The sequence below is a fragment of the Benincasa hispida genome, chromosome 4 (genome assembly GCF_009727055.1).
Source record: "Benincasa hispida cultivar B227 chromosome 4, ASM972705v1, whole genome shotgun sequence".
In the NCBI taxonomy this organism is placed as follows: Eukaryota; Viridiplantae; Streptophyta; class Magnoliopsida; order Cucurbitales; family Cucurbitaceae; genus Benincasa; species Benincasa hispida.
In genome coordinates, this window is record NC_052352.1 from 64304542 (window position 1) to 64325139 (window position 20598).

General features: G+C 35.8%; 2 protein-coding genes across 7 annotated transcripts; one reads left to right on the top strand and one right to left on the bottom strand.

The window, feature by feature from the left end:
• Positions 1-9081: 9081 nt before the first annotated feature.
• LOC120075852 (O-fucosyltransferase 19-like) lies at positions 9082-11913 on the top strand. The gene is given in 9 exon segments (XM_039029560.1): positions 9082-9452; positions 9548-9620; positions 9937-10007; positions 10108-10196; positions 10281-10454; positions 10456-10728; positions 10840-11316; positions 11675-11870; positions 11872-11913. Coding segments are annotated over 9 exon segments (1743 nt in total). The 5' UTR covers positions 9082-9104.
• On the bottom strand, positions 11172-16341 carry LOC120075851 (syntaxin-81). 6 transcript variants are annotated; one of them, XR_005481442.1, is made up of 10 exons: positions 15767-16341; positions 15371-15554; positions 15058-15151; positions 14689-14772; positions 14358-14462; positions 13793-13936; positions 13058-13297; positions 12614-12745; positions 11779-12145; positions 11172-11309 (listed from the first exon to the last, which is right to left on the bottom strand). XR_005481442.1 is itself a non-coding variant. In XM_039029558.1 (8 exons), exons 1-8 carry the CDS (start codon positions 15850-15852, stop codon positions 12300-12302), a joined length of 1029 nt encoding a protein of 342 aa, XP_038885486.1. In that variant the 5' UTR covers positions 15853-16335; the 3' UTR covers positions 12157-12299. The 6 variants fall into 6 exon arrangements, 1 of the variants encoding a protein (XP_038885486.1); XR_005481440.1 differs by having other exon boundaries at positions 15371-15581; XR_005481443.1 differs by lacking the exon at positions 15371-15554 and having other exon boundaries at positions 15058-15138.
• Between the last annotated feature and the right edge of the window lie 4257 nt (positions 16342-20598).

Here is a 20598-nt window from a genome sequence, read left to right on the forward strand (position 1 = left end):
GTTATGTTATGAAACGTAGGGATGAACAAATAATATGCGTTAATGATTGATGATAAAGAATAAATAGAAACGTAAAGCAAAAGAGATCGATATAGAGATTTACATCATTCACTGACAATGTGTTAGCTACGTCAAAGAGAGCAAAGAGAAAACAGTTTAAGAGAATAATATAGAGATTACAAAATTAATCGTCTCTATGATTAGAAAGTTTATATGGTGCATTTCTTTAGATCATAGAGTCATAAACGTAAATAACGTAAGGATGACAAATCTGTTCATCATACTTGATTATTCAAAGCACTACATATAAAATTCAAGACATTCCAACAATATGCGGTCTCAAAATACTCCTAGTCACTCCATATATGGTCTAAAAACTTTCTGAACGAAAGTTTAGGACATATTCGATGACCGCGATCTTAGACTACTTTTTAACCTAATGTATTTCATGGCAGGCCTCAATCTACTACTTAGTCAACGGGAAGTTAAAGTAAAATAATGTTTGGTTAACCTTAGTTCAACTTTCAAATCACTAATTTCACCATATAATTTCCTTGGGACAACATTGTCCTAAGATTTTTTATTTTATTTTATTTTTATAAATAGTTACTAGAATTATTTCGTAGGGAACATTTAAAAATAAACAATATCTTAGAAATTTAAATAAATAAATAAAAGTCTCTTCTTAGATATCTATTGATGAAATATAAGAAAAGAGAGACAAACACACAGTTTACGTGGAAACCCTAAAACAGGGAGAAAACCACGATACAGACCTTTTCCTTATTATTTTTTAATTGATACACTGAATATAAGAGAATATGATGAATAAATAGACAGTAGAGAGCCCTAGGGTAGAAGACAATTACAATAATACCCCTAGGGAAAAACCCTACTTTCAACACTTCCCCTCAAATTGGGGCATAAATATCAATAAGACCCAATTTGCTGATACAGTAGTCAACATTTGGTCTAAGTAACCCCTTGGTGAGAACATCTGCCACTTGTTGACTTGAGGGAATATATGGGATGCAAATGCTCCCATTATCCTATCTTTCTTTAATGAAGTGTCTGTCAATCTCTATATGTTTAGTTCTGTCATGCTGGACTGGATTGTTTGCAATGCTTATTGCTGCTTTATTATCACAAAACAATTTCATTGGAAGCTCACTATCTTGGTAAAAATCAGGCAGCACCTTCTTCAACCAGATTTCTTCACATATCCCTAAGCTCATTGCCCTGTACTCAGCTTCAGCGCTACTCGTGGCCACCACTCCCTGTTTCTTACTTCGCCAAGTGACAAGGTTACCCCAGACAAAGGTGCAATAACCAGAGGTTGACTTTCTATCAACAACAGAACCTACCCAATCAGAATCGGTATAAGCTTCAATAGTCATTCTTTCGACTTTCTGAACACCAGACCCTTACCAAGAGTCCCCTTCAAGTATCGAAGAATACGCTCAACTGCAGTCATATGCTCCTCATAGGGAGCTTGCATAAACTGGCTTACCACGCTTACTGCATATGAAATATCTAGTCTTGTATGGGACAGGTAGATCAACTTTCCAACCAACCTCTGATACCTTTCCTTGTTAACAGAAACTTTGTTGTCTATAACACCAAGTTTTGCATTATGCTCCACGGGTGTGTCAGCGGGTTTACACCCAGTCATGCCTGTTTCTTTGAGTAAGTCCAGTGTATATTTCCGTTGCGATACTGAAATACCTTCTCTTGATCGAGCTACTTCCATTCCAAGGAAGTATCTTAGCTTGTCAAGGTCTTTAATCTCAAATTCTTTGGCCATTCTTGTTTTGAGCCTTGTAATTTCACCCTCATCATCACCAGATAGAACAATATCATCAACATCATCAACATACACTATGAGGACTGCAATCTTCCCGGAGTCGGACCTTTTCGTAAACAGTGTATGATCTAAGTGCCCTTGTTTATATCCCTGTGCCTTAACAAATGTGGTGGACCTATCAAACCAAGCCCTTGGAGACTATTTCAGTCCATATAATGACTTTCTCAATTTGCAAACCCTATGCTTGAACTGACTCTCGAATCCAGGAGGAGGGCTCATATAGACTTCCTCTTTAAGTTCTCCATTCAGGAATGCATTTTTAACATCTAACTGGTGAAGTGGCCAATCTCTGTTTATAGCAATCGACAACAAAACCCAAATAGTATTGAGTGTTTACAGCAATCGCCAACAAAACCTGAATAGTGTTGAATTTGGCCACGGGGGAGAATATTTTAGAGTAATCAACTCCGTAGGTCTGGATGAAATCTTTAGCAACCAGTCTGGCCTTATATCGGTCAATTGTCCCATCAGATTTGTATTTTATAGTGAACACCCATTTGCATCCAACTGTCTTGTGCCCTTCAGGTAAATGCACCTGTTCCCACATTCCATTTTTCTCAAGAGCCCTCATTTCTTCCATAAACAGTTGTTTTCCATTCAGAACTCTCCATTGCTTCACGAATACTACTTGGGACCATGATAGTGTCCAAACTAGTAGTGAAAGCTTTAAATTCGGAAGACAGATTGCTATATGTCATGTAGCTGTGCATAGAGTATTTCGTGCATGAACGAGTACCTTTCCTCAGTGCTATTGGAAGATCGAGAGAGACATCATGTTTTTCCAACTCTCTAGGATTCTCAGCATGACCGGTCATCTGTATATCAAGGATTTCAGTAGTATCTTCCACTTCTTTATCAAAAACTGGCATTTTTCCTTTACTGCTATCATTCTTAGCTGTCTCCTCATCTGTCACATTTTTAGTATCGTCACCTCCTTCATCCTTATCTTTCCTGCACTTGTCAGTCTTCATACATATATCAACATCATTAGTTTCAGGGATACACGTACCTGGACCAGATGTAGGGTCTGATTCATGGACCGGAGCCGACTGTTCAACAGGTGGCATCCCTTTCTTTTTAAGATTCTTCCTATAGTAGATTATTCATGGAATCTGGTTGGTAGGGAGGACAGAACAGGCTTTTTTAGAACTAGGAGAAAGAATCGGGGCAGATTCCCCTAAAAGGATATCATAAGAGGACCAGTTAGGCTCTTCACTCAAGCTCTCCCCCTGAAGATGAGTAACGGGAAAGATGAAAGTAATGTCCATGGAGACAAAATACTTATGAGAGGACGGATGATAGCATTTATACCCACGTCGGTGAAAAGGGCACCCAACAAAAACACATTTCTGAGCACGAGTGGTGAATTTTATGCGATTTGGACCATGAGAGTGGACAAACGCGACATAGTCGAAGACACAAAGGGGTACATCAGAAATTAGGCGAGTAGTCGAATAGGATTCTTTGAATAAGGTCCAAGGGATTATGAAAGTCAAGGACACGAGAGGGCATGCGATTAATAAGGTGAGCCACAGTAAGAATGGCATCTCCCCATAGATAGGATGGAAGAGTGGCAGACAACATTAAGGACCGGCCAACTTCCACCAGATGACGATTTTTACGCTCGGCTACTCCATTTTGTTGGGGAGTATAAGCACATAAGCTCTGGTGGACAATCCCCTTAGACACAAAAAAGTCACAGAAAGAGGTGTTAAAGAACTCTCGTCTATTATCACTCCTCAAAATTTCAATCTTTGCATGGAACTGTGTTTCAACCATGGTATAAAATTGTTAAAAGATGGAAGACACCTCAGACTTATCAGCAAGTAAGAACACCCAAATGAGACGTGTGTGGTCGTCTATGAAGGTAACGAACCAATGTTTACCAGTGGAGGTAGTAGTAGGTGAGGGTTCCCAGACGTCACTATGAATGAGGGAGAAAGAACTGGACGACTTATAAGGTTGAGAACGAAAAGTAATAAGACTCTGTTTGGCACGAATACATACATCACAATTTAGAGACGCTATATTAATATTGCAGAATAAATGCGAAAACAAATATTTCATATATTGAAAGTTTGGATGTCCTAAACGATAATGCCATAACATAAAGTCATTTTCGGAAGTAGAAAAATTTAAAGACATAAAACTAGTTCTATGATCCTCCCTAGAAGAAGCATCGTCAGAAAGGAAGTAGAGCCCCCTATCGTGCCGGGCAGTGCCAGTCGTCATCCCCGACTTCTGATCCTGAAACACAACAGAATCTGATGAGAAAATGGTCTTACAATTCAGATCTCTTGTAATTTTACTGACCGATAAAAGATTATATGAAATTTTAGGCACATGAAGTGTATCACGTAGTACTAAACCATTAAAAGGAGAGGTATTTCCTTTCCCTACAACTGGGGCAAAAGATTTGTCTGCAATTATAATATGTTCATTTCTTGTACTCGGACAGTATGAAACAAATAATTTTGAAGAGCTGGTGAGATGATCTGTGGCCCCTGAATCTACAATCCAGGGTTTCTTGCCATTAATGCTAATAAAGCCAAAAGATGGAAATGTACTTGATTAGGCAATGGCACTAACCCCGACAGCACTCAAATTAGTCTTATTATCGGCTAAAGGTTAATACGGTGTATTCTCATTAACTGAGTCACTTACAAGTGCATGCCTAGAGAATTTGTCATGTGACTGTCATCGCCTATTGTTCGGGGGCCTGTCGTGCAGCTTCCAACATTGGTCCTTCGTATGCCATGGCTTCTTGCAATGCTCACAGACAGGTATGGGCTTTTTATCACCGTTGGCACTGGAAGACTTCGTAACAAAGGCTGATGCATCAGTAGAAACAACCACAGGATTGTTCATAGCATGTGACCGATCCTCTTTCAATCGAACCACTGAACAAACTTCTCTGAGGGAAGGAGTGGGTCGTTGACCCAATATGCAACTCTGAACACTGTCAAATTTTAGGTTCAATCCAGCCAAAAACACATACACCTGATCTGCCTCTTCAAGTTTCAAGTACTGGGCTTCATCTTGTGCACAGTTCCAGACAATTTCTCGGCAAAGGTCTATCTCTTGCCAATACACTGATAATTTATTAAAGTAGGAAGTAACATCCATGGTCCCTTGCTTGCACTCATGGACCTGTTTGTATAACATGTACAATCGAGATGTATTCTGTCACTTTGAGTACAGATCCCTGGCTGCCTCCCAGATATCTCTAGCAGTTGCTACATACAGTAAGGGTCGGCCAATCTGTGGCTCCATACTATTGATGAGGACAAAACGTAATAGAGAATCCTCCCCTTTCCAGATTCTTTCTTGAGGATCACCTGGGATAGGTTTCAGAATTTCTCCTGTCAGATACCCGAATTTGTGCCTTCCTTCGAGGGCCATTCTGATCAACTGAAACTAGGAAAAATAATTCTCCCCATTCAGTTTTTCTTCTACCAGAAATCCTGCAGTATTTCCTATTGAGCCAATTAAATAAGTTGTATTGGGCAAAATCGAGAACGAATTTATCGGATTCTCTATGGTGACTGATTGAGGGTTTGGGCCAAGTGTTGTTTCCAAATCTGAAATCTGCATTTGAAGATAGGTCAATCTGCATCGAACATCGTCAGGGTACTGAGCCGAACACCCATAATTTGGTGCGGCTAGAAAAAAACCTTCGACCAGCGGCTGGTTGTGAGAGGAACCAGCTGGGTATGCTGGAATCAGGTCGGGTCTTGGAAAGACAGCGACGACATCGGAGCAGCAGTCCGGATATGCACCTGGGAGAACGGTGGTTGGACAAAGGCAGACGCGATCGGCTCCTCTCCTCGGTTTGGCTCCTGAAGTGGTCGTGGCTGGGCAGAGAAAGGAACGGCCGGCGACTCGTGCAGTCTGATCGGCTCCCGAAGTGGTCGCGGTTGGGCAAAGAAAGGAACGGCTGGCGCGAGCGAGGGTTTTTGCGGCCCGATCGCATGGTTTTTGTCCTTTGACGGAACCCTCGGTCGACGTCGACGGTGCTCCTTGCGGCGGCTGGACGGCAGCTATGGTGGCTGGAAGAAGTTGCGGTAGGGCAGATTGGAGATATTCTTTTACAGCTTCTTGGATAACAGCTTTCACGTCCATGATTGGAGCTTCGTCTGTAGAAGATGTCTGTGGTTAGTTCTCATCAATGACGGCTAGGGTTTCGTCGCCATGCTCTGATACCATGATGAAATATAAGAAAAGAGAGACCAACACACAGTTTACATGGAAACCCTAGAATAGGGAGAAAAAACACGATACAGACCTTTTTCTTATTATTTTTTAATTGATACACTAAATACAAGAGAATAGGGTGAATAAATAGACAGTAGAGAGCCCTAGGGTAGAAGACAATTACAATAATACCCCTAGGGAAAAACCCTACTTTCAACATCTATCACTACAATTTCTTTTTAATATATAAAAGAACATTCAAACTAATTTAAACTTATAAAACTCGTTTTTAATTATTCACAATTAACTTCTTATATATCCACAAACTCATAAAAAAAACAAATATTTTTAAGATCCAAGTTCTTATTCTATATAAACAATTCAGACAAAAGACTCCAAAATTTTCGATTAACTAATCAAACTTAGGCTTATTAAAAGCACAGGTTAATTTTTTTTTTCTTAGTTTCTTTGGAGGAATTAAAATTCTACCAACCATTAAATATCCATAAACGATCATATTTAGCAAAGAGCAAAAGGAAATTTTTTAGCAAAAGGGTTGAATTGTACGTAATAGAGAATGACTAATTAAAACGTGAGAGGAATTTAATAAAAAGGCCAAAAAAAGGGCTATGAGGGAACGTTTGATTTCTTCTTTTGCCCTTTTTAGTTGATGGTCATTGAAATATTTTAGGTAATTTCATATTTAAATCATTAAAAATTCTCATTTTATCATTAATATCTACTGCACATTAAATAACGAGAGTAAATTTTTTAAAAAAAATTTATATTTTACCCTCTAATCTCTTATTCACTAATTTTTTTAAATCACATTTTATCTCTAATATATCAATTTTAATAAAAGTAAAAAAAAAACAAAACAAATCAAATTATGATTTGAGATCTAAATTTTCTCTATAAATAGCTAATTTCGTTAATAGCAACATCTTTCCAATGTTTCCTTTCTTTTTTTTAAATAGTTTAACTTCTTTGTTAAGATATTACCTCTCTCTTTTGAGTAACATATATCATATTTTTCATTTTTTTTTCACTTTTTACTTTTCTAAAAACACATAGAGTTATTTATTGTAACTTTTTTTTTATACGATTTTATAGTTTTTTTCTATACATGCAGTAGATTCACATGTCGATCCTCACATATTGACAAAGGTGAAGATAAAACCAAATTTCTAAGTTCAAGCAATTTAGATGCCAACAGAGTGATAGAGAAGAGAGTGATTATTTTAATACTTTTGTAGTTTTTTTCATATTTTAATTTTGGTAAATGCAAACCAATGAGTTTAGGGGTTCATAATAAGTTTTACTATTTTTTACATGCTTTTGTTTTTTTTTCTCTCTCTCTTTAAATTTGTTGTAAATACACACCAATTCATAAAAATTTGAAATAAAGTTTAAAATCAAGAAGAAGATCGTTGCAAATCAAAAGAGATCAAGTTTTTAAGATTTCTATTTGCATAGGAAAAAAAATATTTTTGTTGAAATTAAAATTAAAAAAATTAAATTAGGAGGATAATCAAATATATTTTCAACTAAGAAATAATCATTATGAAATTTCATACCAAATAAAGAAAAAATAATAATATTTTATTTTAATTAAAGTTTGAAATAAAAAGGGCAATCATATCATCCAAATTAATTAAGAAAACTTAATATAGATAAGATTATAACAAAAAGAATTAATAATATTTTTCTTTAAATTAAAGTTTAAAATTAAGAGAATAAAAAAATGATTACAATTTTTTTTAGAAAAAAAATCGTGGTTTAAATCAAAATTTGAAATTATGATTATTATCCAGAAATTTAATAAAATCGAAGTTTAAAAAATCCTAGATTAAATCAAGGATTATTATCACGCAATTTTAGAAAAATAAAATAATTATTTTAATTTAATTTGGAGTTAAAAATAGAAGAGTAACCAAAATTATCCAATAAAAAAATTTTAAAAAATAAGAAAGAACTATCACAATTTTTTTTTAAAAAAAAATATTTGTTTAAATTAGAGTTTGAAATTAGGAAGACAATCAAATCATCAAAATAAAATAAGAAAAAAAAAATCACATTTGTTCTCTAACTAATATTTATTTTACATTAAATAATTTTTTTTCAAAAAATCACATTTTATATCTAACTAATATCTTAAATAAAAAGGTATTTTTTTAAAAAAAAATCACATTTTATCGTTAACTAATATCTATTTTTTAAAAGAAAAAAATAAAATTTTTCAAGGAAAAAAACAATTCTTTTAAAAAAATCACATTTCATCTCTAACAACCTTCACTCCTTTATATAATACACACATACTTCACCTTAAACAAAGGTATTTTTTCCTTAAACAAAGGTATTTTTTTAAAAATAAAATCACATCTTATTTCTAATTAATATCTGCCTCACAGAAACATTTTCAAAAAATCACTTTTTTCTTACTTAAGGTATGTTATCTTTTTTAATCCTTTTTTTTATCATTTAATAAAAATTATGTTTTTTTAACGTTTGTGAAATTGAGATTTAGATGGAATAGTTTTTTCAACTTATATATGTACATTTCATTTGCATCATCATGAAATATGTTATGAAATAGTACATGTACTAGTTATTTTAAATGGTAAAATTGTTGCAAATATTTTTAAGTATAGACTTCTATAACTATTTTGGTTTATTTATAAATAAATAAATTTGTTCCTTTTTTTAATTTGAAAATAGCCCCTAAAAATATGATAGGTTAAAATTTGTATTTCCAAAAAAAAAAAAAAAAAATCTAAAAATGAAAAGTGAAAAAATGGTGGAAACATGGGACGATCATCAGCATCTCCAAAGTCTCTGTTGTTCCTCAAAATTCGGTTCCCATTATTTTCCCACAACCAAGAAAACTACCAAAAAAAAAAGAAATTAATAAGAAAAAAAATATAAACCGTCAAATACCTTTCTTTTCGATTTCATAACCATATTTTTGGGTCTATATTTTTTGACATGTTCAGCTTTGAAGCCAAATTCATGCACAGAGGAGATTCAACCTGAGGCTTTCCACTTCATGACGAGAAGAAGGGTGCTAGAGTTCGACCACGAGGATGGCCGGAAACTCGGTGGTGTCGACGTCGTTAAACATGTCACCTCCTTCCGCCGCCACGTCCATCCACATTTGCGGCGGCCGGGATGTTATGTGGTTGGCTGTTTGATGCTCTTGGCGTTTTCTACCATTTCTTTGTTCGTTAAGTTCATGTTGCTTAATTCTTATGAAGAAATGAGGGTTATGATAGGGCAAAATGGGGGTCGTGCTACTAGTTTCATTGTCATCCCCCGTAAAAATATGTACCAATCAAATAATGCTTTGAGCCAAGGAGAGGATGATTCTGCTAAAACCATCCCCCCAAAACTTCAGGTTACAATATCCTTTTAATAACTGCTACCTTATGTTTTTTGTTCTTCTATGAAACATTGCAGTCTAAAATTTCCCTATTGGTTTATGGTAGTTAGATTTCAGAGATATGGAAGCAACCAGAAAGTGAAGGCTATTACAAATGCATCAATGTAACAAAGAGCCAACCATGTAAGTAGAGATATCCACCGGATGAAATGTGAAATGGAGCCAAAGATGGCTTTCCGAACCTTGCATTGGGAAATTTGTGAGAATCGAGTTTTCCGGAGAGAAATTTTCCTCATTTGATTTTTTTCTTAAAAAAATCAATTAACTTAAATTACTACCCGTAAAAGTTTTAATTAAATAGCTAAATTTTTTATATGATTAATTTCACGTGAACCATTTGAAATTAAAAAGAAATTACTCAAATTTTACCAATTAAAGTATTCATATATATAATCTAAATTTAAATGTTTAATACACATATTCATTATGATATATTCAGGGAATGATGGTGAAACAAGGGGCTACCTTCTTGCTCGAGCCAATGGTGGATTGAATCAGATGAAAACTGGGGTCCACTTCATTTTTCAACTCACATTCAATATGAATAAGTTTTGATTAAAGCTGAACGGTTCATTTGTTTGCTTATTAATTCGATCATAATTTTGTGCAGATTAGTGACCTGGTTGCTATAGCAAAACTCATGAATGCAACTCTTGTTCTTCCTTCTTTGGATCACAAATCCTTTTGGACTGACTCGAGGTCATTATCGTTAGCTTATAATCATAATTCCTAGGATGATAAAACTATTTGAGTTCTTTAATTATAAGAATGTCTTTTCCACAGTGATTTTAAAGATATATTCAACTGGCAAAACTTCATTGATGTCCTGAAGGATGAAGTTCATGTATTAGAGTCTCTTCCCTCAAACCTTGCAAGTATCCAGCCCTTTGAAACTGCACCGGTTTCTTGGTCTAAAGTATTCACAGAACCTTTATTGATTCATTCATTTTCTCTCCATCTCTCTTAAGAATGTCATTCTAAGTGTTAAGTATATGCAGCCTCGATATTATAGAGTACATATGGCATCCTTGTTGAAGCAACACAAAGTCCTCCACTTAACACACACAGATTCTCGGTTAGCCAACAATGGTATTGCAGAACAGATACAGAAACTACGGTGTCGGGCAATGTATGAAGCTTTAAGGTTCAATACCGATATTGAACAACTTGGAAACAAGTTAGCTGCTAGACTCAGAAGTAACGGCAAACCTTATTTAGCTCTGCATCTAAGGTAAGAACAATCTGGCTGCTTCCTGCTTCTACATTCAAGGCTCAAGCCTCTACCCAGACGGATTCTCTGAAAATTCAATATATTCCTGATAGCAAATATATTTTATTGTAGATACGAAAAAGACATGTTGGCGTTCACAGGCTGCAGTCACAACCTTACCGAAGAGGAAGATGAAGAGCTGATGGGTCTAAGGTTTCACGTAAGACACTGGAAGGTTAAAGACATAAATGGTACCCAGCAAAGACTATTAGGGGAATGTCCCATGACACCAAGAGAGGTTGGTATCTTTCTTGAGGCAATGGGGTATCCTTCTGATACAAATATCTACATCGTTGCTGGCAATATTTACAGCAAGAGCGGGATTACACCGCTAAAAGATAAGTATCCTAATATCTTCACACATTCATCTCTGGCAACTGAAGAGGAATTGCAGCCTATGAAACAATATCAGAACCAGTTGGCTGCTTTAGACTACGTTGTAGCAGTAGAGAGTGATGTTTTCGTTTACACCTATGATGGGAACATGGCTAAAGCTGTCCAAGGTCACAGGAGATTTGAAGGGTTTCGAAAAACCATCAGCCCTGACAGGTATAGAGATACATATCGACAGATCAGTAGTCGAAAATTTCTCCAAATCCAAACAAAGTTAAAATATGGTAGGAATAAACAAATCCTAAATGAGAATCCTAAAATCCTAAATTAACTAAATCCTGTCAACTGAGCCAGTACAGTACTTTCGTGAGTTATTTCACGATAGGTATTGTAGGAGGTTTCAACTCCTAAATGGAAGTCCAACATTAACTTGGTCTCAAGTTTTTAAAAGGAACGTGACAGCTAGAGAATCTAAGTCTACAGGGTGAAATAATTTCAACTTGATGAAACTACCAAGAAAAAATGAATTGGAAAAGAGTTTTTGTCTCAATCTGATGCTATCGTCTATTTTCAGGACAAACTTTGTGAATTTGATAGACCAATTGGACAGTGGAGTGTTAAGCTGGGAAGAGTTCTCTTCTAAAGTTAACGAATTACATAAAGAGAGAACAGGATTACCATATCCCAGACGCCCAGGGAAATCTTCAAAACTGGAGGAGAACTTCTACGCTAATCCTTATCCTGGTTGCATCTGCCACAAGTCTGATGGCAAGAACTGAGAAGCACAGCTAGAAGAAGGGAAGCAAGTCTTGAGGCTGAAAATCACATCGTCATACACAGAAAGGCCATGGTTTGGTACACTTGGGTCAGGAAAACCTCATGCTTCAGCAACTACAAATGAATGCTGGGAACTTCGAGAAATTGAAGTGGCAGATGGTTTGCTCCTGTAGTATAACAACTGGCAAATGAAAAGCCAGTCTTCGAGTAGATTAGTTCCTTCAAGGAAGATAGTTATACGGTCCCCCCAAAAAAAGAAGATATTTACCTGGAAACCAATTACATTGTAACTATTTGAGTCCAATATGAAAGAAAATACTTGCAGTAACAAAGATGTGGTCTAAATTCCATCGGTGATTTCTTCTTTTTCTTGTTCTATATGAATGTAGTATAACATAAATGTGATACAACAATCAATCCCATCAGCTGTACCAATCAAGAAAGAGAATTGAAAAGGTGAGCACAAATAGAAAAAGCAGAAGGAAGGTTCTGCTGCTGCTATTCCGCTGAATTGCTTGGGTAAGTTCTTTATTACCAAGCTCGACATTCTTTGTAGCTTCAACAGCCTAATTTGTAAGTTAAGAAAAGAAAGCAAATAAGAAGTTCAGTACTTATAAGAACCGAGAATAGTGCTCAACTTAATTTTATTCTGAGAGACATTAAAAAGGAATTGCAATAACCATTGAGAGTTGAGAGATAATGTGAAGAGAACATGAACTGAGTTAGAAATGCTGACCTGTTCATAAAGATGTTCAATTTGTTGTGCTTGCTGCAAAACGTGAGTAGACATAAGGTGATTTAAAGCAGACATCTCTACCATCTTAGTTTCTGTTTCTTGGACTGCGTCGAGAAGACTAGTCAACTCAACCTACAAATTTGGAAGAAAACAGCCAAGTTCACAACTTTTACACAAGAAGAAAGCTGGATTCAACAAACAAAATTAACAAATGATAGAACGGCTTTTCCAAGATCTTTACACATCCTTTAACTGTTATAGTTTAAATTTCCTTGTTGCAAATTGGAGACGTCTTTTGCAGTTTCATGATGCCCCTTTTGTAGAACTTCGGATATTTCATTCAATCAATGAGATTGTTGTATAATTAAAAAAAAATTAATAATAACAATAATAAATAAACAAGCACTCTCATCAAAATCTGTTTCACTTCCAAATTTAGATTACCTGAAGTGCACGAGTTTCGTCATCCAACAGTTGTTGGGCTCGGATAGGTTGATGCTCAAAATTATCAGGTTCGCTCAGCTCTGTATTATTATACTCAGGGGTATTGGCAGAACGTGGTTTATTTACTTGGTTCAGTTTTCTTCTTGGTACAGCTTTGCTTATGATATCTTGAAACCGAATGGCTCTTAGCTTATCAAATTGTGATGTTACCGAATGGAGTTTTTCACTCAAAATTAGAACCTGCATTCAAACGAAGGAAACTTCAAATTCGAGAATGAAACTACTTTAGATGGAAGTGTGGGAAGGATATGCCCGCAAAAAATATAAAAAATAGTACATTAAAAATAACATATGCAAAATTTTTCACTAAAAGGATGTCTCTACTATCTACATTCGTGAAAGATGAAAACTAACAACTTTTTAAAAGAGATGACAATCCAACCAACATGACAGCCTTGAAGGAGGCCAGGACTTGGGAATTGATAATAAATATGGAGAATGCCAATGCTAAATATTTAATTCATGGAGCCTAAGCAGGTAGAAGAATAAGAGTGTGGAGAACGTAACAAGGTAAACAATTTCAAATTAATTTGAACTGTAGATAGGGCAAGAAAATTCAGTGACTCACTTCTTCCTCAAGTAAGGGTATGGGTAAGTAGTTTGGAGAAGTGTGCAAACTAGCACAAGTCAAATAAACCAGTAAATAAGAACAGAAATAAAAAAAACAACACTCACCACCCCATGTTTGTGTGCAATAGTATCAGCATTGGAATCCTCAGTCCTAGGACCAAGCCATCCCTTTGAGCGTACATCATCCTCATTAATGCTGTTTTTTAGGATATCAAGTTGTTCCTGGCATGCTTTGATGAAGGCAGTTACCTGTGCATAATTACAACATACATAATCTGCATTACCTTAAGGAAATACATACAGACAATAAAATATTCAAAAGGAAACTCAATAAAGTTCATTATCTACTAAGCTATGGATATCAAAATGTGCCAAGAACGAAAATTACTTTATTAGAAAGAATACTAATCAATAAAGGACTAACTTGTGTGTGAAGAAAAAATGGGAAGAAAAAACAGTCCAGCACTTTAACCTTCATGAATGTCGTACCAAATGAATTATGACTAAGCTAAACCACACAAAAAAAGTGTGACCTGATTAAAATAAACTCTCACCTTGAGAAACTTTTCTTTTTAGTCACAAGATTTATCAAGCAATCTTATTATTTCCATATAGACTGGTAGAGTGGCATTCTTATAATGTACTTAGTGATCGTACTTGGATAGCTCACCTCATGTTCAATATTGTCTCTCTCTTGATCTGTTGTGCGATACATATCTACATAGTCTTTTTGATGTTTCAACATAAACTCTTCAAGAGCAGCAATGCTTTCAAGCTGATTCAAGACAAGTAAAGGAGTCAAACATGATGATGTTGCATGTACATATGCATTTTTAGTGACACAAGTGTTTGAGCAAAATTTTTTCATACATTGGGAAGTTGTAATTCACGAAACAAATCTTTGAAAGAAATAAGGCTAAGATACGACTAAGTTTAAGATGCAACTAAGTTCTCAAGAGAAAGAAAGAAATACCAAAACACTTCAATATTGATAGTTCTACCGTTTTCAGGGAAGCTTTGATGAAAGGCGACCTTTTCCGAGGTTTCTGAATGATGAAAGATGCCATAATAGCCGCCAACTTGGACTGGAAAATCATTGTACTTAACATCAGGATATTTCAAGAGAAACACTAAAACATTCGTAATTGATAACAAGAATTTCTTGTTGTGGCAGCACAGAAACCACACTCATGGTTGCTGCTGGTAAAAGAACATCTTCAATGAACTTGAAGAACACAGATAATCTTTAAAAGACAAAAAATTGTAATCCACGCATCGCATGCTAAACAAGTTAAAATCTTTCACCAGAAATATATAGCCCAAATTTCACATCAGCAAGCGACCATACACTTTAAGGAGAGCATACGAACCTCACTATACTCTAACGAAATAGCACCGTGCCGCACAACATCTTTGAAATCTTCAGTCCTATCCCTGAACTTCGCCATTCCCTTATCAAGGAAGCTGAAAACGTATTAATAAGCTAAACAACTATGACTGACATGAATGAACTATAGACTATAGGACTGGTATTAGGGGATTAAGGGCATAATAGGAATTAGATAGGGAATTAGTTATAATTGTTGGTTATAAATAGAGGGGGAGTGGAATGTAGGGGTGAGCAATATTTGATATATGAATTAAAGCTTGAGAGTTATCTCAAGATTAGAAGGGTTGAAATACCTCCAACACTTGGCTTATCTTGTATTTATGTTACTTTCTATATTTCAACTGGAAGAGAAAGTGCTGGAGTTGGAAGAGAGGCAAGCGACATTGGAATCAAAGATAAATCTGCAATTCAAGAAGTTTAACGGAAGGCTTGATTTTCTGTCGGAACAGTTGAATTTGGTTTTGTATCGCCTGGAGACTTGGATGGGTGGTGATCGAGGGTCAGCTTCATCGGAAGAAGCGGTGATAAAAAAAAGAGAAAGGAATTATGGAACCAAAGAAGTTCGAGCGAGGACGATGAAGAAGAAATCGGAAAATAAACGAGGAAAGAAAAGAAAGCACAAGAGGAACGATTGAAAGAAAATGAAGGTTCGAAAGAAGAGAAAAGAGAAGAACGTTAAAGACTATTACCGGAAGCACCGATGCGGGTGGTTGGAGGTGAAGCTTTGGAGAAGAAGCCGAAGATTGCAAGAATGGTCAGAGAAAAATAAAATCATGGGCGAGGGCCATCACCGGCGGCGAAGGTACGAACAGCGACGATGGGAGAAGAAACCTCAGGGACGGCGCATGTCCAATTTTCATAAGGATGTGTTCTCAGTGACGGAGGCGAATGTTCTTCGAGGAGAATATCGGCGGTTGAGGGTTCGAAAGTGGGAGACGATGAACTGGAAAAGGTTCCGATGCAAGGGACGAGCGGAGATAGCAGAGGGATCGGAATGGGAGCTTGAACAAATCGTTGATGGAGTCTTTCGCCGGCGACGATCGTGGAGACAAACCGAGACGAGAGTTTGGGGAAGGGGTTGCAAGTTTCGTTAGAAAAATGCAAAGGTTTACCGAAGACCGGCGACGGCGCAAGCTTCGTGAAGGGCGGCCATGGTGAATGGGGTTCACGAAGAAAACAGAGGAAGATAATAATAATAATTAAAAAAAAAAAAAAAACAAGAAGAAGAAGAAGGAAAAAGATGAAGCCCTAGTCACTTGGGTTGTTAGGAAAAAGAAGAATCTGGGTAGTTGGGCATCACGTGGGTTATTTTGGCATGCTGTTATTGGGCTGATGGGCTGGGTTTAAGGAGTCAATGGTGGCCCATTGTTCTCGAAGGCAGTTTTGGGGCTTTTATTAACATTAAGTTTGGGTTGTTCTTTTATATGATTCCTTAAACACACACACACAAAGGGTTTTTGCTATGTACCCACACCTTGAGGTCAAAGTGTGTTTTAGGGGCCAGTAATGATAAAATTAGTATTCGGAGATTATTAGGGTATTAAGGGCATAATAGGAATGATAGAGAATTAGTTATAATTGTTGTTTATAAATAGAGGAAGAGTGGAATGGAGCGGTGAGCAATATTTGGTATATGAATTAGGGCTTGAGAGTTATCTCAAGATTGGGAGAGTCCAAGTACCTCGAACACTTGGTTTAACTTATATTTCCCTTGCTTTCTATATTTCAATATATTCGGGTTCTTTTCCAATTATCTTCGATAGGCCTAATTAATCAAGAACAATACTGAGTTGATGAAGAAATGGCCATGGGTAAAGCTATCTCTGTTTACTCAATGAGTTTCTGCTCGTTAGTCGATGGATTTTTCCTTCTATCCTTGATGAGTTGATGGAACTTGACGAGTGTTAATCATTATTCGGTCCTACTAGATGAGAACTAATCTTTACTCGAAGCAACTCGAAGAGGAAAATTCTTGACTTAATGCTACTCGATAAGAGAAATTCATGACTCGATGCAACTCGATACTCTGAAAACGTTGTGATTTGATTACAAGATCTTGTTTTCATTGATTGCAGAGTTACGTGGTTCGGCTAATAAGCCTACGTCCACAGGAAGATTCTCTTTTTTTCTCACTTGAAGATTTCTTACAACAGTTGTTGTTTACAGAAAAATAGTAAGTATAATGATTCTCTTTCTCTCTCTTTTGTTTTGATTAGTGGTATTTATAACACATACCATTTGACCGTTACAAGATAAAGTTTGTTATGTAAACTAAACTAGCTGAAGAAGTATTTGAGACATTGTTTTTACATAATGGAAATATAGTTATTTAACCCTTTATCTTCCTACCCAGAAGAGCACACTAGAATTAATATCCGAAATGAAAATTCTACACAACAGAAAACAAAAGATCGTCAGATGAGATTCAGAATAGAAATCCAAAGATCATTACTCAATTCCCTCCCTACCCTAAGGCATAAAAAATTTACTCATGGATAAAAGAGACTACGTAAAGAATCTAGAGATCCTTACAAAATGGAAATAAAGAGAGAAAAACATGAACGTATTGATATACTAGAGCATTTAATAAATTATGTCATCAAAATTTGACAAATCATTAAACAAAAAACACAGAATCAATAGTTTGTTTTAGCCTAGCGATGTGGAAATTGGAACTCACATTGTTGGTCTCCACAAAGATAAAATGGTAGAGAAAATGAATGCAGAAAATATAGCAAATTTAAGTATGCCGCGATTAATGAGAGTGAGTTCTTGTATGAAGTGAGGAATGAAATCCAGCTCTCAGATCGTGGAAACAAAGGGAGAATGGATGATTCTTCTCAAGAATTGTGTGCACGGTTCGGTTCGGATGAAACCAATGAACCAAACCGAACACCTTATATATTGTTAATCGATTGGCTTTTAGTGGCGGTCTGGAATTGGATCAGGTTCGGATTTTACACGAATGTCAAGAGTTAAGCCCAAAGTCATACCAGACCAAATAGCTCAATTTAAAAATATGAACTGAGAAACCAAATATTTAAAAAATTGATCACTTTGGTTGGTTCACTTCCTACACAAAAGGAGTGAAGTTGGGTCGGGTATTCTTAACAAATTGACCCGGTTCCCTATGGTGCATGGTCCGACCCAATTGCTCTACTTCACAGTAGGTCTGGTTGATTTTCTCATTGTTTCTTAGGGATAAAGATCGCGGGGGAATTTGTACGGATGACCCCTATTTAGGGGCTAACTCAAAATTTGGTCACACTTAAAAAAAAAAAAATCTCAAAATTTGGCCTTTTGTTGACGTCATTCACACTTGAAAGTACCCATTTTATCTCAAAATACGGCGTGAGGGCCCATTTCTAGCTCCTCACTCTTACTCCCGCTTCTCGCTCCTTTGTCATGATCCTCATAAAACACAACTGCGATTTTTCTCTTCAATTTTTCTTTTCATTTGTTCAGATCTTCCTCTCGTTTTTCTTGCTCCTAGTTTTCTGCTCCCATTCCTCACTCCCCACCCCTCTCTTCTTGTCTTGTTCTTCATCAGACACATTTGTAAGTTTTTTCTTCAAGAAAAAACTAAAGAAAAAAGAATAAAAAAAGAAAAACGAAAAAAATGGCGACATAAACGAAAATCTCCAGAGAACAAAAAATAAAATCGGCTAGAGGGCTGTGTAAATGAAATGAACCACCAAAAAAAAAAAGAAAAAAAAGAAAAAATATAAGAAGAAAATTAGGAAAGATGAAAAAGAAAGAATGGTCAAAAGAGTAAATTCACAGTGTAATGACATGCCAAATTTCATTTGTTTATAAAGGTGATACCAAATTTTGAGTGGCCCCGCATACAAATTTTCCAAGATCATCTAGGTGCTAAATTTTGAAAAATAATTTTGTGCTTATGGCGAATTGAGTCTAGAAGTTTCATTGGGAGTTGTTTCGAATCTTAACCCCTTAAATCTAGAGAAAATGGTGGAAGTAGATGTCGTTTTGAACTAAAATCTAAGTCAATAGGCGAGTTCAATAGCAACAAGATTTCAAATAATTCAAACCCAACTAAAAAAAAAAGAATTGAAAGAGAGAATAGAAACGAAGACCAGTGACCAGCGTGAGTAGTGAACGATGAACAACAACTAGCACTAATGATGATTACTGATGAGGAGAGATGGGATTTGCAATTTACGAGTGGGAAGAAGAAGAAATCAAAAGCCTATTTTCTAGTTATGGAGTGGTCGAACCATCAGTCGATTAGATCTTAATATAATCTAAATATAATCGATATGATTTGGTTCGGTTCCTTTCATCCCTAACAACTACCAGCGCGAATGATGGTATAAGCAGTGGTTTTTTTAGACGAACATAGAATTAGTAATTTTGAGAAAAGAAATTGATTTTAATTAGGAATGATTATGTAGAATTGGTGAATTTAATTACGGATGATTATGTATAAGTGATTTTCATATAATTGTTTTTAGTTATGTATTGGCCGTTGGGAGTGATTTTGAGATGGTCAAAATCACTTTTTCTCTTGCCAAAATCACTCTTCCTTAAAATTTGGATATTTGTCATGGACTAAAATTAAATTTAGAATCATATAAAATCATTTCAAATTGATTTTAGAATAATTAACTTATAGGTAATTTTTGTTGAGATGATTGACGTCGTAAAAATTACTATCTAGTTCAGTTTTGTTAAAATATTATTGGTTAGCTATTCGTGAATCTATTTTTCTATTTAAAATAATTTAGAAAATGATGATAGACATTGTCGTTAAATCCAAAATAATATTTGATTTCAGTACTTGTAAATTAACAAATAACTAGATCGAATGAGATATATATTTTCAATGTTTCTTTTATATTTATTATACATAAATTATGAGAGAACTATCCTTCTGGTCATATATGTGTGTAGCTTATTGAATATTAGTAGGAGGATGAGCTCAAGCCTCCTTGGCATTTGCAAAAATAATGAAGATATAAACTCTGAGTACTACGTTGTTGATCTTTTCTACAACTACCTATGGTGAATGGTGAAGGAACTCTTATCAAAGAGTACCTCTGAGCAGAAGCAAGATCGTTCTAAACTCATTGTGACCGAATTCACATTCACAATCAAACAGACAAGTTATGCATTAACAACAAATTATAGGCATGCCTTGAAACTTTTAACAATAAGAAGAGAACAAGATACATACCAGTTGAAGAATTCTTCTTCACAGAAATCTCGCTCTCGTCTAGGAAGCCAATCTCGCTCTCGCTGAGATCGTCCAAACCAGTCATCCACTAAATCATTATCATCTACCCACGAACGAACTTTTCATGAACTCAGCAGTAAGGAAGACACTACCACTCGGAACCCTCGGTATTCTCGGAATGAGAATCTAGGAGGTGTGGGTTCTATTGGATTTGGTAGAAGGAAGGAAGAGATGATCGTTTACCACGACCAAGCAAGTGGGAGATTTTGGGTGTCTATCATATAGACCATGCTTGATTGTTTCGGTAGAAGTACACGATCATGT

Coding starts and splice junctions, on each gene's coding strand:
- LOC120075851 (XM_039029558.1), bottom strand. CDS start 15,852: ATGATTTTATTTTTCTCTGACCATTCTTGCAATCTTCGGCTTCTTCTC. Junction 13,937..14,357: donor GAGACAATATTGAACATGAG/GTGAGCTATCCA, acceptor AATTATGCACAG/GTAACTGCCTTCATCAAAGC. Junction 12,444..12,613: donor TTGAACATCTTTATGAACAG/GTCAGCATTTCT, acceptor CTTACAAATTAG/GCTGTTGAAGCTACAAAGAA.